At 38.3% G+C, this 17,793-nt stretch overlaps 2 protein-coding genes across 3 annotated transcripts in view; one reads left to right on the plus strand and one right to left on the minus strand.

Moving 5' to 3' along the window:
* The window catches only part of SLC35D1 (solute carrier family 35 member D1), a 40,791-nt gene extending 35,195 nt beyond the window's left edge, over positions 1 to 5,596 (plus strand). The window contains exon 12 of the mRNA XM_048497473.1: positions 979 to 5,596. Within this exon, the coding sequence (XP_048353430.1) occupies positions 979 to 1,087 (109 nt within the window). The 3' untranslated portion in view covers positions 1,088 to 5,596. The remainder of the gene's footprint in view (positions 1 to 978) is intronic.
* Positions 5,597 to 10,003: 4,407 nt separating this feature from the next.
* The window catches only part of MIER1 (MIER1 transcriptional regulator), a 42,460-nt gene continuing 34,670 nt past the window's right edge, over positions 10,004 to 17,793 (minus strand). For both annotated transcript variants that reach the window (XM_048497327.1, XM_048497326.1), the window contains 4 exons: positions 17,478 to 17,572; positions 16,112 to 16,239; positions 14,066 to 14,205; positions 10,004 to 12,856 (listed from right to left, as the gene is read on the minus strand). In XM_048497327.1, coding sequence (XP_048353284.1) covers positions 12,534 to 12,856; positions 14,066 to 14,205; positions 16,112 to 16,239; positions 17,478 to 17,572 — 686 coding nt within the window. In that variant the 3' untranslated portion in view covers positions 10,004 to 12,533. The remainder of the gene's footprint in view (positions 12,857 to 14,065; positions 14,206 to 16,111; positions 16,240 to 17,477; positions 17,573 to 17,793) is intronic.

Below are 17,793 nucleotides of genomic sequence, written 5' to 3' on the forward strand. Positions count from 1 at the left end.
AAGTCATAAGCCTCTATGGGCTTTTTCGCAGGACAGAAAGGAGTTTCTCCTCCCCTGGCACCCATGCTCTTTGGAGGCAGTGCTGCAGCATCATCCCTGGCTGCTGCTCTACCGCCTTTGGATTCAGCTGTAAGTTCCTGCATTCTAGCATTTATCTCATCACAAATGCTAGAATTGGGTTTGCAAGCTGCTGAAAGTGGGAAACAGCTCCTACAGTTCAAGAGCGGGCACACAACATTTTAAACACTTATCAGTTGATAAAACTGACTGATTTAAGTAACTGGAAAATGTCTTTTGATTAGGTATGAGAAGAATATTAGAACCATTCTTTCACTGGGGGAGTAGGTGGGGATTTATGGCCCTGCAAGAATGAATGCCAGCCAATAGAAGGCAAATTGAGGGAAACAGTCAAATCACTGTAATATAGGCTGGGGTGGCAATGGCTTTTTTTGTGGGGGGAGGGGGGGAGAAAAGTTCTAATTCTAGAACTGATCATCTGTGAACTGAATCCTGATTTAGCAAACTAACCATAGTTAAACCAGTTTCATATTATGTCTGAAGTGAGGTACTCTTCTTGTTCTTGTCCAGAAATTATTTTCTCTGGATAGAGTAAAAACATGGTCAATATCCCCCTGTGAAGTATAATCTGCTATAAATAGATTTGGCTAATGGAGAAACATGCTTAATATGGTTTGTTTTCTAAATCAATTTGAAATTGATTATAAGTGCAAGGTAAAAAAAAACAGTGCATGATGTGAAGAAATACAGGAGAGGCAAATGCCGTAGCTAAGGCTTATTTTTTTTTTAATGGCAACCCTTTAATTTTCTCTTTTTCTGTAGCAAAGTGCGTTGTTAATATAAAGCCATTAAGCTATTTACAAGTACATTCCTAATGTTTGCATATATTGGAATACTGGTTGGTTATTTAGTATAATTTACAGAGACTTGATAGCTGTATCTGTAACTTGTGTTTTGCAGTATTGCTGGAAGCCTGGTGTATTCTTACATCACTTTTACTGAAGAACAAATGAACAAACAATCTGAAGCTAGCATCAAGATGGACATTAAAGGGAAAAGCTCCGTATGACAAAAGGGTTACTGAACAAAAGTAACTTTTGCTTCTTAGCAGTGATTGCTGACAAATCATTAGACTAATTAGTATCTGTGAATGGAATAGTATGGGTACTTTGCATTTGCACAATCTGAAGATTGCTAAAAAGGTATTTCTAATTGGCGCATATGAAATACTCAAGTTTTTGGGTAACTATAAACCCACAAACAGCATTTTTTTTAAAAAAAGTTTTATCACATCAGAACTCACACCAGCTGGGCAAACCAGCTTTTACTGATACAGTATTAATAATCTTGAGTGTACTGAAAACACTTCTAGATAAGCTACATTTTGAGAGGATTTGTCCTAAATATTTCAGAACCAAATGGGGCTCTGAGCAGGCTTTCTTTTTCACCTGCCAGTAAAGTGGGGCCCAAATGCATTTTTTTGCAATTTCAGTGACATGCAATGTATGGTAAGGTTAACATTTAGCCTAGTGCAATAAATTGTTTAACATGGGGCTCAACTATTTCCAGCTTTGCACACGGTTTAAAATTTTGTTCACCTTAATCTTCAATGGTATTTAATTATATCTTTAAGATTTGAAAGAGGCTGCCCCTGTAGAGGTGCCAGACAAAGAACCTTATAAACCTAGGTCTATTGTTCAGAACAAGGGACTGAGTAACATTCATAAAAGAATGAGAAATGCAGAGTTCTGAGGTGATCAAATGTATGCCCTGCTGCTAGGCTTTCACGTGATTAGTATTGCACATGTTCTCTGTGTCAGAAAGATATGAAGCCCCAGAGGTTCCTCATTCTGCTTAAACAGACAGCTGCCTTTCCAGGGAAACAGTGTATATTATAGGCACCTTTCTTGAAATTTTATTTTTTGAAAAAGCTCAATGTTGCAATGCACTCAGCTGTTTTTTCCTTGTAAATTCTGTGTAAAGAAAAGTGCTGCCAAATTAATGGAAACGTAGAAGAGGAGGAGTTTGAATTTATACCCCCCCCCTTTCTCTGCTGTAAGGAGACTCAAAGGGGTGTACAAACTCCTTTCCATTCTCTCCCGCAACAGACACTTCGTGAGGTAGGTGGAGCTGAGAGAGTTCTGAATGAACTGTGACTCGCCCAAGGTAACCCAGCAGGAATGAGTGGAGAAATAAATCCAGTTCACCAGATAAGTCCACCGCTCACATTGAGGAGTGGTGAATTAAACCTAGTTTTCTAGATTAGAGTCCACCTGCTCTTCACTGCTACACCCCGCTGACTCTCTGGTTCAGTGTCTTTTCCTTTCAGATACCCTGCCTCTCATAGCCACTCTCTTATGAACATGGATGGCTGTAGCAAGCATTTCATGAAACTACTGTGCCATTCCTAGGAGAAGTGAAAAAGAAAAACTAATTTAGAGGGTAGAGGTTCCACTCCTCCTAACCCATATGTTTGAGCCAGTGTATCTGCAGTTGAGTATCCCCTGATATTGTTGATCTGTAAGATATAGAAGTTATCACCCAGTGGAGAAGGAGTGTACTTTCTTATTAAAAAGGTTTCCTCATTGATAAAGTACTTACACGAACTTGTGTTGTTGACTTGTACTGGCGTATCAGGACAGTATCCTTGCTAGAAAGGCCTGTACTGCTCGGGACTGTTTTTTTTCTCAGCACATTTTGTTTGAGTAGAGAAAGTAAGCTGCCCATAAGACCTGAGTCAATCTGACCTTGCAAGGTACCTCCTAGCTGTGGATACTGGCATTTGTGGTGATCTGAAGTCTATAAAGCATTTAACAAAGAATTACTATTAAAATTTTGTTCAATAATTTGAGGATGCAAGGAGCAAATGGTATCATTTGGGAGATATTTTGTTCTAGAGCAATGAAAGGACTCATTGTACGGTCAGAGCTTGGAATATGGCTGAGGAATCTGATAGGCCATCACTAATAGATTTCTGGAACAAGAATTTTCATGTTCAGAAATATTTTGACAAGATGTAGATCCGAACTCACTGGATATGAAGATGGGGTAAGACACAATTACCATGCATTCGATAGAATATCTTGAAGCAAAGAACAGTCTGAAGCTGGAACTCTTTTCTGAAGGTAAATGAAACAGAATAAGTAACACTGATCTGGAGAATGCAAGGAGTTAACCCCTTCGCTGATTACTTCCTCCAACAAGAACAATATGAGCCATGTTGTGCTGTATCTTGAGTTTCATGCCATGTTTAGTTACATGTTAAATTCTTGGCTATTTTTCCCCAGAAAATTGTGGGTTGAAGGGGAAGGAATTCTTCTTGCATTGTAATATTCGTATTCAAAACAGTTGGAGGCAGCTCCTGCACCTTGGAAAAGCTACCTTCAGTACTGAGCAGCGTTAGAAAAACATCTAAGAGCACAGCAGCTTCTTTCATTTGCTGCCGACAGTAGTGGGATAAATGGACCAGATCACTAACTCCTCTCAATATAAACTAAAAAAAATTAGGACACCAGAGTATATAGCAGAAAACTTGCCCATGTAATTCTGTGGATCTTGGCATTAGGTCTTGTTGCATTCAGTAACCTTTAGTGTACTTGGAATATTCACAATGCACTGTAAACCTACCATTAATTTTTCCCATTTTGGCTTTCAGACAGTGTTCTTTTTGAATCTGTAGTAAAGTTGCACTATGAAATCTAGAGTTGCTCAGTTGGAAAGTCTAATCTAGTAGGTGCTTTAACAGATTAAAAATTTTTTTTCTCAAGCACTATTTCTGTAATGATACTTCAAGCAAATTTAATCTTTGCACCAGCTAATTTAGAGATTAAAATATTTATTTTCTAGGATAGCATTTCAAAGGGCCTTCATCTCCGGAAATACAAGTCATTTTTGTAATATGACAAATACACATCTCTGTGATATGTGGAGACAGGGTTATTTGAAGAGAAAAACATTTAGAAACTTCATACTTTGAAAGTTAAAATGTTTTTATTAAGCTACTGTATCTTTAACAATGCTCTCTCAGAGGCTGACTTGGCATTCTGCTCCTGGAAAAAGTCTAACCATAATAAATTATACTAAAATTAGGATCTGAGTATAAGGCTGCAATCCTAAACATGCAGTACATAAAATTTACATTGAAATTAATGGGCACCGAGACAGCCTATAAATTCCGTAAATAATGAGGTTTGTTAGGGCTACAATGTTACATTTTTAGCTACAGGTGCAAGTACCTCTTATAGACCAATTGATGGCAATGCATCAGCCATCCTAGTCTCCTAGAGGCGACTGAGGGCATCTTGGATGGGTGATTTCCCAAACCTTTCTCAGGGAGGCAGGAACTAAAACTTGCTACTTTCTGTGGAAGGCTTGGGTGTCCATCTCGTGCTCCAGTATTTTTCCTGCCTCAGTAGGGAGAGCAGTGATTCTAGTGAGCTCTATAGCCAGTATAGGTTTTCTCTTCTTTTCAGTGTTTTTTGTCTGTTTTTGTCTATTTTAGTCAGTGGATGTTCTCGTAGTTAGTTCTGTCAGTAGGGCTTGTTGGGCTGTTAGAAGGGAAAAGAAAAACGGGCATTTTGTTTTGCCCGCCTAAAATCCAAGGTCAGAAAATTACATCTTGGTTCTTTCCCCCTCCATGAGAGATCTTTAGCAGAGGGGATCAGAGCAGCGACCCAGAAAGGATCAAAGGGGTCCCAGCCAGCAGTCCGTACCCAGGAGTCAGTTGTTTCGGGAAGGGCTGCCACTTTAAAAAAAAGAATGGTGTTCAATCACTTGTTTCTACTACAACTAATTTGGTCACTTGAAATCAAGTGAGGAAGCTGCAGGAATATTGACAATAAAGAATCAAATTTTCTTATATAAAATGTATTCCATACCTTTTAAAAAATTCCTGTTTTTGTTTTACTTTCCTCCTCATGGTAGGTATGAACTACATTTTAGCAAAACACAGATAGTGCCTATTAAAAGTATATCTCACGATACCAGATGTGAGATTATGTACCACACTGCTACTTATCTTTCAGTTGCTAGTGCAGCTCTCTTACCTTGTACTGCTACAGTCCTGCCAAAAACACAGTACACAAATAATTGTTTATGCAAATAACATTTGTGTGGATATGTTTGTTTGCATGGTCTGTTCAAAAACATGAACTGAAGTCCTGGTACATTAACTTCAAGTTGTTTTGGTAAATCTGCTGTACTGAGGCAGTTGCTCTCAGGGTATTTTATAATGTTTTTAAAAATCTGGATAGATGTACTGTCATGTAAAATAGTTCTGTGTTCTATAAATATACACCTTTTTAGTGCCAAATTACAGAAGGCATTGCATACACTGGGAAGGTGAACAAATTACGGTTTTATTTTCTGTGTTATGAATTGCCCTCTAAATATTTTCTGATATAGAATTTATTTACAAAAACAAGCATTCTAGCAGTAAAGGTCAGCTTTTTCTAAAATAATAGTAATAATGTATGTCCTGTAGGCTTTATATATAAATTGTAAATTAGATGACACTGAAAGGAATTTTATGTGCATATGTATTTTTGTATTTGTTTCAAATAAATTTTCAAAGAATTTTTCCATGTCTTAAAAACACTAACTTTTGTATAGTGGGGAGTGGATCATACAGAACATTTTGCCAATTCGTCACTTCTACAGCAGTTTAGATGCTTCCCAAGATGTATAATCTCTTCTAGAATGCAGAGAGAAAACTATATAAAAAAGATGTTAGGTAAATACTGCACAGCTTTGAATCAAAAAGATAGTAAATGAGAAGACAGGAAGACTATTAGTAATGCAACAAATATATATAGAGTCTGCCCTATGCCTTCCCATCCTCAGAGTTAAAGGAACCGCCACACTAAATGCCAGTGTTCCATTTTCACTCTGATGGGAGACATTTAAGCACGGGATGCCTAAAATCAGTTACTCCCAGGATGTGTGGGAATAGCTGACCTGTTTTGTTTGAATGCCTAATAGCCGCTGTCTGTTAAAGCTGCAATTAGCTGATGCAGGATATCTAAGTACCAGCAGACAGAAAACCTCAGGTGGAGATTCTGCCAATAACCTTAACTGAGATATTGATGACAAGGAATTGCAATAGATAGCTACTATCCTACCACTGTAATCCTGGCAACACTGAAATTGACTTGGACAGACAAGAATGGTACATTGCCTGAGCTGTTTGATCAGTGCTCGATTGGAGCCCTTACTTGGGAGACAAAAGGAATCAGAGAAATTAACTAATGAAACTTTCAAATAGAAAACAGAATTGTACTTTCAGTTGGTATGGAGATTAATGTGAAGGGAGCAGGAGTGAATTACTTCATAGCAGTGCAGGTCTGTTCCAAGGGCATCTTGTCACAAGGGAAATGTACGGGATAGTGCAGTAATAGCAAGGCTCCCAACTCTAAAATCCCACTTGATGAATTCACAGCTGTAAGGAGAGAACCTGAACAAGAGTTTTAGATCAACCCATTACAGATTTGAAATGTAAGGTCTTTGGGGCCAACAGTATTGCATGCAGTCACCAAAAATACCCTTGAGTATCAGAGGACTAATCCATACTACTTGAGGGAAAAAAGCAGATGTCTAGACACAGAAATCTTGTCTACCAGGAAAAGATTACTGTAGGTCATCAGAATCTTGGAAGTGAACACCTCCTGAAGGACAACGCAGTGGATTAAAGAGGAGTGCTAGTTTAAACGATGAAGATAAAGATGGTGCCACTTTGATTCTAGCAACCAAGGTAGGATTAAGACACATACCATTTTATCAACATGGCATTTTTCTGACATCAACCCCTTCAAAAAAGCTGCAATATGATGGGCCAAACAACCAAGGAAGATTCCACCTTCAAGGGATTTCCTCAGGACTAATCTTGTTATCTACAGACTGGAAGTCATGAGCGGGAATATGGAGGCAAGTCTTTGGGTTGCCTGTTCACATAGTCAGTGATGTTTTGATGACAGGAAAAGGTACCATCCTCTTGTCCAGACAGAACATTTCCAAGTTCCTCAGCCTTTCCTCATAGGGCAGTGATGGCGAACCTATGGCACGGGTGCCAGAGGTGGCACTCAGAGCTCTCTCTGTGTGCACGCACAGATTATTCCCCCCCCCCCCCACACACACACACATTTAGGCTGGCCTGTGTTGATAGGCTTGATTATTAGCATTAAACCTAAGACCTAGTTTTGAGGAAGCAGTGTAGGTAACCCTGTTAAGTGCTGTTAAATCCCACTGATTTTCATGTGAAGAACTAAAGCACGATCCTTTACCTGGGAGTAAGCTCGGTTGCTGTCAATGGGGCTTGCTCCTGAGTAAACCCTCCTAGGGTCGTGATTCACCCGTTGGAAGAGTTGCACGGTTGCTTCAAAGCAAAGCCACCGACTACCACCAAGCTTACTCCCGAGTAACCCACGCCTCGGAGCCAACCGTTTTTCTAAACTAAAATCTCAGTATTCAGGTTAAAATGCCATGTTGGCACTTTGCGATAAATAAGTGGGTTTTGGGTTGCAATTTGGGCACTCGGTCTTGAGAAGGTTCGCTATCACTGTCATAGGGCTTGGTCTCTAGGCCCCAATTATCATAATTTTCTTCTGTACCTGCTCCGTTTTGTCTGCATCCTTTTTGAAGTGAAACTTTCAGAACTGCACACAATACTTCAGGTGCAACCTGACCAATGCAGTACAGAGAACGACTATGACATCTTGAGATTTGGATGTCATACCTCTGTTGATATCGCCCCAAAATCGCAGCAGTCTTTTTTGGAGAACTGCAACCAAATAATCACACTGTCTGCTCAGAATTAGCTTACAGTTCACAACGGTATTGACCATGCTCACAGACAGATTGTGTTCACACACAGTATCAACCATCCAGCATATGTGCTTCCAATTTTTGCTACCCAGATGAGGAACTTTCCACTTACCCCTTCCTGAATTGCATCTTGTTCCAATACGTTCAGATCTCGCTAAATCCTATCTCTATCCTCAGATGTGTTCACTGCTCATCTCAATTAGATGTCATCTGCAAATCTGAGCAGTCCCATAGTACCAAGGCTGGAACTGAGCCCTCTGGAACCCCACTGGATACCTTCCTCCAATCAGATGAAATGTTATTTGGTTGCAGTTCTCCAATCAGTTCCCTATTCACCTCTGCAGTTCTATACCCATCATAACATCATGGGGAACACTGTCAAAAGTCTTACTGAAATCCAGATAACAGTGGCGTTCCTGCCTAGGGACAGGGGGTACCCTATGTCCCCGGGCGCCCCCCATTTGGTCACGGGGGGGCAACATTTCTGGGTCATTTGTGTGTTTTTAAAATTTTAAAGTGTTTTTTCACGTTCCGGCCTGCGGGGGGCGCATTTTTAGGCTAGCGGCACCAAAATTTCAGGGTATCATCCAGAGACTGTCCTGATGATACCACCCACATTTGGTGATGTTTGGTTCAGGGGAAGCAAAGTTATGGACCCCCAAAGGGGGTGCCCCATCCCCATTGTTTTCAATGGGAGCTAACCTAAGATGGGGGCTACCCATTTGAAGGACCATAACTTTGGTCCCCCTGAACATAACTTCACCAAACTTGGGTGGCATCATAAGAATAGTTAACAGATGATACCCTGAAATTTTGGTGTCACTAGCTTTAAAAATACACCCCTTCCAGGCACCCCAAGGAATTTGCCCAAGATTCTTTGTTTTGCAGTGACTTTGCTCCATTGTAGCCAATGGGGAATTTCTGAGTGTGTAGGCAGGCTGCACATTTTTGAAGATAGAGGCACCAGACTTTCAAGGTGGCTCCAGGAGGGCCTCCTGGTAATAGCATCCAGGTTTGGAGACCTTTGCTTCTGGGGGTTCAATTATATGGGCCCCCAAAAGGCTTATTTTGTTTCCCCGCTCCTGCACATGAAAGCCTGTGGGCTGAGTTCTCTCTCAGAACTCTCTCAACTCCCCCCCCCCCCACTCCAGAAGCAAATCTCACCAAGCTTGGATGCTATTACCAGGAGGCCTCTTGGGGCCATCTTGAAAGTCTGGCGCCTCTATCTTCAAAAATGTGTGGCCAGCGCTTACACACTCAGACATTCCCCAGAATCTGCCAGGTTCTTCAGCAAGTTTGGTGGTGGGAAAAAATACTTTTCCCACCATAGACTTCAATGGGGCTTTCTGTTATGCCCAGATGGTTCTGTGGTAGAGGTTTCAACAGGAGGCACTGTGGTAGGGATTTTGCTCTGGGTGGGGGCATTTCCTGTAGCTGCTGGTGTGAGTCTCCTGAAAGGAACCAGCCAAATTTACTAAAACGTGTGTGGAAGAGGAAAATGCTGTGGGCACCGAGTTGAAGGTGAACCTTGAAAGTGATGCTGTTTGGGGGTGGATTCCACTGGAGATGATGCTGACATTTGTTTGGTAAATGTTTTGCTGGGGGTGATTTGTGAGAGATTTACATGCTTAATACCCACTTGCACTGGTTTGGAGTTGTTTCTCAGGCTAACAACCTATCTCATAGGGTTGTTGTGATTAGGAAATTAGGAAAAGAGTTGGTGGGGAGACAGCCATGTATGTTTTGATGGGAGTGGGAGGTGTTTTGTGAGCTGGTACAAAAAATCATTGTTTGGTCATAGTGGGGGAGGGTGGCTGCCCATACGCCGGGGGGTGCGTGTGTGCCAAACTCAGGTTTTGTCCCCGGGCGCCGGTTTGCCTAGGTACGCCCCTGCCAGATAAACAAAACTCCCCTTTGGCAACACTAACTTTTCTGAAAGCAAAGCTCATTACTATTAAAATGTATTCTAACAAGTCTGCTTATTTGCCAAAGTTTCTTTCTGTGTTACCTGAATGCAGTTTAACTGAGAATGGTACATTTCATGTGTAAGGTCATGTTAAGATTAATCCTAAATCTATTTCATTTTTATCTCACTGTCCCCCAAATATTCTGTAAGGTTTAACAACACAAGATTCTCTTAAAAGAAACAGAAGTTCCAGTCTTAAAATATTCAACAATAGTATTTATATAAGCATATGTTTAAAAAAATACTTTAATAAGCTTTTCCAGAATTGCAGACAGGGAGCTAGGGAAAGGGGCATGGAGATTACCAACAGTGCAAAAGTACTATGTGAAAAATTTATAAAAACTAATTTGCAAATCTTTAAATTTCTTTCAAAATATCACTTTCAACCCTTTATAAAGCCCAACAGTTAGACCTGTTGAATTGAAGGTTTGAATCAGACTGCACGCAATGCACTTCATGGATCAGGACACAGCGTCCAACTGGACACAACAGTGCTTAAAAGAATACAAGGACTATACACAAGCTGCACTGACATTCAATTCAATTTGGAAACAAGTGGAAATTTTTAATTAATTCCAAACTGCATTGAAAGTTTCTTGAACAGTTACTATATTACTAGAATTTAAATAGTACTACTAGTGCAATGTCTTATCAAGTTATAGTGGCTGCATTTAAAGAACATGAACAAAATATTGTATATAAACACCTGCATAAAGAAAATGCACATTGCAATTAAATACTTAAAGAACAGCTGAGCATTACATATTGATTATGGAATGTCAGGACTTTTCTTAGGCATACCTTTAAAGGTAAGATTAAAGATCCAAGTAATTTCTGAACATGTACACAGTGCTATATTTTACGTACAAGCCTGAGAACAATATATTTATAAAGTTTCCTATGAACTGTTTTGCAGTCATTTCCAACTTGCAAAATATAAGCAACAGAAAAATAGGTTGCAAAGATTTCTAAAAGCATTACATTGCCTTGCTCTGAAAGACAATCTTTGATACAAGGCTGTGAAAACTTTGGATTCCCATATTAATAACACTGGCAGCTTTCTAAAGCAATGGGATTTACAAGGGGGTAAGGATGTAATCTCTAAATCTGCAAATGACATTTACTGAGATACACTGCTGTTGAGCTGTAGACAAAATAAATATTGGCCCTGAATTGTGAAGTTACAGAATTCACCCAAAACATTTTATGAAAAATGGGGCTAAATTAATCTTTAAATAGTTCCAGTGATGTCTACAATGAAATTACAACAGAGGGTCTTAAAAAGCAGTTTGAGGTTTATAATGAAAGACTAAACATTCTGCCAAGCCTACCACAACAATCAGGCCAACCTGAAACAGTGTGGTCAGAACATTTAAAGTGAGCCAAAGGACAGGTGGATGACTTAAGTTATCTTTTTAATGAGTAACTTTACATGACTGTATTTAGCTATCAAGGGACAGATGTTGCAAACCTCCATTATGGCCATAACCCAATTACTTTGTGGGATATTCCCAACCACATTGTCAATGATTTCTAGCAATTAAAAAAAAAACCCACACACAATAACAGCCCTAATGGTACTGCAAATAGATAAATGTGTGTATTTGTTCACTTATGCAACAATTACTTTACATGAAGACTCTTCTGCTTTCAAATAAGTAGCATCAGTCCCACTAAACTTCACTGAACACTAGTTTAGGTGCTGCCTCAAGGCAGTCAGAATCATTTGACCCATTTCCTAATAGTAGTGTGTATAATGTTTTAACTTGGCTAACAAGATTTAGCCATATTAAACCATTAAGCTGATTTCTACTATCATAAAAATAAATTCAAATAATATTATAAAAGGAAGAACACTTGTGCAATCAAAGCATCGAGCTAAACTCTAAAATTCCAAGTCACTATTGTCACAAGAGAAGTTTTCAATATTCATAACTGGGTGTGAATTTTAAATATTTAATTTTTACTGCTTTCTGAAATATGATTTACTGTTAATAAAAAAGCTTTAGCAAAATAAAATGAAGCTGACAGATTCTTCTGAACATCTCATAAAAGTTTACCATACTGTACAAGTTACGAAAATTACACACTCTTGTTTTTAGAAATGACACCTCAATCATGACATAAGTATGTAAAAATCTTTCAAAGGCTACAAAGAATCTGGAAAAATACAGAATGTATTTTTATATCCAGATAGGAATATGAAAAGACATCACTGATGTCAACAATTTTACATATACAAACCTGACTTGGTTCATTTTTAAATATTTCTATATATATAAAAATAGTTTTTCACATACAATTTTCAGGATTTACAGGTATTCCTTTATCATCAGATGCTTTCTCTTCCTGTGGACAAACACAAAAATCAACAGCTACTTGCAGCACCTTTATGAATTTTGTTACCTCTCTGATACATGCCTTCGCAGCTCATTACTTTGACAGTTCAGTGACTTAAGGTGATTTGCAGAGAACAGCAAGTATAACAGATGCTTCTTTCACAAACTGACCAGGAAGATCTGTTCAACAGAATACTCTTCCATTCACTACATTTGTATTAAAGGATAAAAAGCATACTGTAACTTCATTTGACCAGAATTTAGAAGCTCTGAAAATGTATTTCAAAATCTCAATAGCATTATGTTATGGAATTTGAATCAATAAGGTAACCTATCAACCCTGAAAATTTCAGACACCCAAAAAATTACTCAAAGGAAAAAAAACCAAACATTTAGTCATCCACAGTCTCCTGTTCTCCAAACTTCCCTTGAGCTACTGGTTCTGGAAACATTTCTGAGGATCCTGGACTATCCTTTCCGTTACTGTTGACTCTTCTCCTCTTTGCAGGCCTTTCGTTTTTTTCTTCAAAATCATTTTCATTTCTTGCATTTGTATGAGCAAGTTTCGAATGATTGGAAATATTTTCTGTTTCATAACCATTTGAATCAAAATCCCCAAGTGGCATTTTTTTGCCCATTGTTGGTCCATTCATATGTAATCCTTCAATTTTTACTTCTTCCTTGCTGGATAATTCAGGTCCATTAGTAGATATACCTACATCAGAAAAAAAAACCCAACAAGGAAAAGAGCAACGTATACTGTCAAAGGTCCATTGCATCAGTTTATGGCACAAGTCAGATTTCTGACACATTACAGGAAAACTCTTGACATAATTTAAGGAATGATATTAATGAACTTTAGCATTTCAGCGAGGATCCAAGCTACTGAGTCCGGAAAATGATCTTTGCTCATCTCCCCTCTCCCATGGTTCCTCCAAAAAACCACTTCTGAAGGTCAAGTCAGGGGACTCTTAGGATAATATGAGATGTGGTGCATGAGACTTGGAATGAGGGAAGCAGTGCAACATACTCCCTCATGCAATAAAAGCTTATTTTTCCTATTTATATACCTCTTTTTCCTTACCAAGATGCTTCCCAAGTAGATTACAAGATCATGTCATAGAGAAACTGCAAATATAGAATCACACCCAAAAAACAGATATGAGACACAATTAGCTAATATTAAGTAACCTCCTACAAAATGTTCAGAATTGCTCAGCAACTCCCAACTAACTAGCCAAATGTTTACTGGAAAAGAAAGGCTTTCACCACCTTCCTGAACACATGCATTTCTCAGAAAGAAGGTATTGCATAAATCCAGTGTTGTTACTGGAATGCCCTTTTATGTATTGTCAGTCATCTAATTCTGATGGGCTTCTAGTATCTGGAGAAACACATATCAGCAGAGGTGGTCGCATATCAAAACTGCATAAGGGCTGCCAGTCAAACTGAAACAAAACAGATATACTAGCAATCTCCAAAAAAATATTAAGGCACCTGTATTATGGACTAACTGAAATCTAAAAACTCTTCAGAGTGAATTTGATGAAGGATAATAATAATAATCTAGGCTATACCCTTTTCCAGATAAAGATGACACCAGATTTGAGAATTCATCTACCATTTTCTAGACCATCTTGTTCTCGCAGGATCTTTTCGGGTCCTGGTGCCTACTTAGTTCTGTCCCAAAGGCACTAGGACCAAGCAGAGCATTCTACTAAAACAAAGACGGTGCAGGAAATGGATGAATGCTGGCGTCATTATCCTGAAAAAGGCACAGAAGTATATGAAAATGTGATTAAGTCAGACTTCTCCAAGAAGGGCCAGTGAGAGGGAGGGAGGGAGAGAAGCTTGAAGGTAATTGTATAGTTTACACAGCAGCATGCAAAATTCGGTCATAAATAAATATTAAAATTTTAGATACCATTTTGATTACTGTTGCTGGCTGTACTGTCTTCTCTCTCTGAATGGCTGGTGCTGCTGTTAGAAGCTGTGGGTGGAGGGGAGGGAGCCCGGCTGGATGCAGCACTTTCACTTTCATCTAGCAGGCGGTCCATATAATCCCTTAAAACGCAAAGTAGACATTTCGCACTTCAGAAGGTATTCTGTTCAGAACAGACTGGATTGATTTAAATTACAGTGACTTAAATTACCGGGGGGAGGGGGGGAGATATGCTAATGTAAATCATTGTTCTTTGACTGCAGCATCTATACAACTTTAAACGGTACATGTTCGTTACATATTTGAATTAATATTTTTACCATTTTTGAAATTATACATTACAGAATGTTTATTTTTAGACAATGCAGTGCTCATGATCCCCAATAGGGCATTTAAAACAATCTATATTCAAGTTTTCTCCAATAACTATTTTTTGTGATTCATTCGGCATTGGCATAAATAGCTTTGCCTCAACTCTTCACTCCTTTTTGGCTTCAGGCCAGAATCAAAGGTTGACAGGAACTATTGGGCCAACCAGGTTACTCAAATGGTTCAGTTCATAATTTCCATAGCAACAAGCCAACCCCTACTCCCCAGTACTAAGACTTAATATAATTAAATGCATGATTGTGGTGTTTGACTGACAGTAAGAGGCTTCTTCCTCAATTTACAAAAAAGTCCACAGTTTCCATACATTTCTATATGACTCACTGATGAGATTTTTTGCATGGATTTAATTTAATTTAAAAAGAAAATTAGATCTGAAACCTTAAAGAAAATCAGTTTGTTCATTTTTAAAATAGCTGCTTTTTAACCACCCTGACAACTATCAATGCAGCATAATTTGAATATTTAACATATATCTATAACTGATTTTCTAATTTAAATTATATGTAATCAAATCTACATCATAAACCTCAAATTATCGATCCTATGTTACTGCTGCCATGGTTATTGCTTGTCGTTATATGATGTTATGCTTTTCTTGTGGTTTATGTTGTTGTGAACCGCCCTGAGCCTTTTGGGGGAGGGCAGTATATAAATTAAAGATACAACACGAAATTGACTGCATAATAATCAAACCTATACAGTTTGATTATGCCACAGAAGTTCCACAGGTAATTTGCAAACATGTGGAATATGACATTTTGCTGCATGATATTTTCTTTTAATAGAATTGAGAATTTAAAACACAAAGCAAATACAATACATACATATTTATTTTAGATTCTGTAATATGCAAAACAGGCAAATACAAGAATGGTATCAATATACCACAAGCACTGCAGTAAAATAAAATGTACATATACTTAGCAGGATCCTAAGAAAAATGAGTGGAGCTCTTCTCCCTGAACAAATTTTTCCCTTTCCCGGACTGTACTCCTTGAAATGCAAGCCCCAGGAGGGTAGTGCATTTGTGGGTACAGTGTGAGGAAAATTGGTGAAATGGCTCCACCCCACTCTCATGAAAGAAGACATGGACTCTGACCCATTAACAACTATTATCATATTTACTCAAAAGGGAGATGGCACTGATTGTATGATGATCCCCACAAAAATGTTATACAATTTTTTAAATTACTGTACAAGTAACTTGCATGCAAATGAGGCAACTTCCTCTTTTTCTTGATGGAAGACTTTGGGGACAGGGAGAAAAGCTGTTGTTCTTGTACATAAATATAGTATAGGGTTTTGGATCCCACTGCAACATACTTCGGCTTCACAATGTCAAATAGTTTAGGAGTATGCAGATTGCTACGTTCAAGGATTTTTTTGGTGTGTTTGTCCACAATTTCTGTTCCTTTCAAATGACATGGTACTATGAGCACCAACATTTTTTACAGAGTGGAAAGTGCTAAGGATGAAGAGCACTTGCGGGTCTGGAAAGATAAGCTTTTGATGCTACAAGAATGAAACGTTCACACTGGACACTATAAAGCACTGTTCAGCAAACATGCATTTTCTATTTCTCATTTTCATACACAGCAAAACAAAGAAAAAAGGGGACACGTAAACAACACTACTTACGTTACACCTGGATGCAGATTGTACTTCTTTTTACCAAATCGTGTTTGCTGAGCAAAGAAGTCATATCGTTCTGATTTTTTCCACATGTAATAAAATGCTACACATTCACCAACAGATCGTGTTCGTACCTATGAAAAATAAGCAGTACAACACTTACAAGTCTTACAAGTGTCCAGACCTATGCATGTACACTGACTTTAGAGCTTACTTCCAAATCTGCACACACAGATTTGCAGACATAATCAGTTTTCTATCCCATTTTTATTCTGTCCTTCCTACAAGATCAAGACACTGTACATAATTTTGTCCTCCATTTCTATGTTCATGATCAATATGCTCATTTGAGAAGACCAGACCTCTTCAGTGAAAATTTAACTGAGATACATATATGTGTGCAGATTTGAAGGTAACAACAGTTATCAAATAGACTTGCAAAAATCAACCAAATGTCAAGGTTCCCTGCCCTCTCTGTCATATGCTACCACACTGTTTGCTTTATAAAACTTAGAGAGGCAGTCTAGATAGTAGCAAGTAGCATTCTCCTGTTGGGAAATGCTTAGTGTTATACAGTGTGATACCTCATCCTTTTGATGTCTACCTATCTATTTCAGTAATAAAAAGGCTAGAATATGAAATATTCTTACCTAAAATATCACTTGCTATTCTATATACCAGGCACAACATAAGACTACAAATACCTTTTTTTAAAAAGACTGATCCTAGAAAAAATAGTTTAAACCTTTGTTAACGTCATCACAGCCTCAGTACATCCAGATAGCTAACGCAGTTTATCATGAGATCTTTTAACAGGTGAATTAGAAATTTTGGTAAGAAATAGGGAAAACTTAGCAATAGGTTCTATCAAATAGTTCAGTGCTTTAAAGTTGAATGCCAGCAGGCTAGTGGAAACCACTGAATGCACTGAAGACAGTGGCACAAACTGCTCATGGCAGTACAAACTTGCCAGTGTATTTTCCCATTGGTCAAAGTCTCAAAATAATGATACCATGACTTCATTCAAATAAAAACACATTTCATGAAAAAACAGCGAAAAAATTCAGTAGGCACACTTCTTACAGAAGCACCAGCAGCTTACAGCAGTAAAGAACTTAATAATCCTCAGCCATAAATAATCAAGCTTGAAGCTGGTTAGCAAACCACAGTTAAGCATGAACTTGTTAGCCTTAATCATGATTAAGATCTATGCCAAAATTAAAGCAGGCAATGCTTTACTATGTGAAATATGTGCCAAAGTTAATCTAAACAAACAGAAGAAAAGTAACCTTCCCATGCCACTGACAGTCTCCTCAATTTTTGTAAAGGCACAAATGGGTATTAGCTAGATTTTTGTGGCCAGTTCACTAACCTTGTTTGCCTGAATCAAGTGAAAATCCTTTCCATAGGCCTTCAAACCTTGTTCAAAATTTCTACATTCTTCCTCCGTCCAGACAGATAGCTCCTCTGAAAGAAAAGGAATATATGACACACACCTTTATGACATACTCCCAAACCAAGAAGAAAGCCAGTAACATATACTGAACCTTAATCATAAGGAACAGGTCAGAATATTTATTTAAAACATATCTACTCTGCTATGCTTTTCTGAGACCTCCTGAGCAGCTTCCAATAAACTACCTTATCAAAAACAAGATGAGAAAATCAGCAAATAATAAAAATTTAAT

Source organism: Sphaerodactylus townsendi, linkage group LG05, assembly GCF_021028975.2.
Source record: "Sphaerodactylus townsendi isolate TG3544 linkage group LG05, MPM_Stown_v2.3, whole genome shotgun sequence".
NCBI lineage: Eukaryota > Metazoa > Chordata > Lepidosauria > Squamata > Sphaerodactylidae > Sphaerodactylus > Sphaerodactylus townsendi.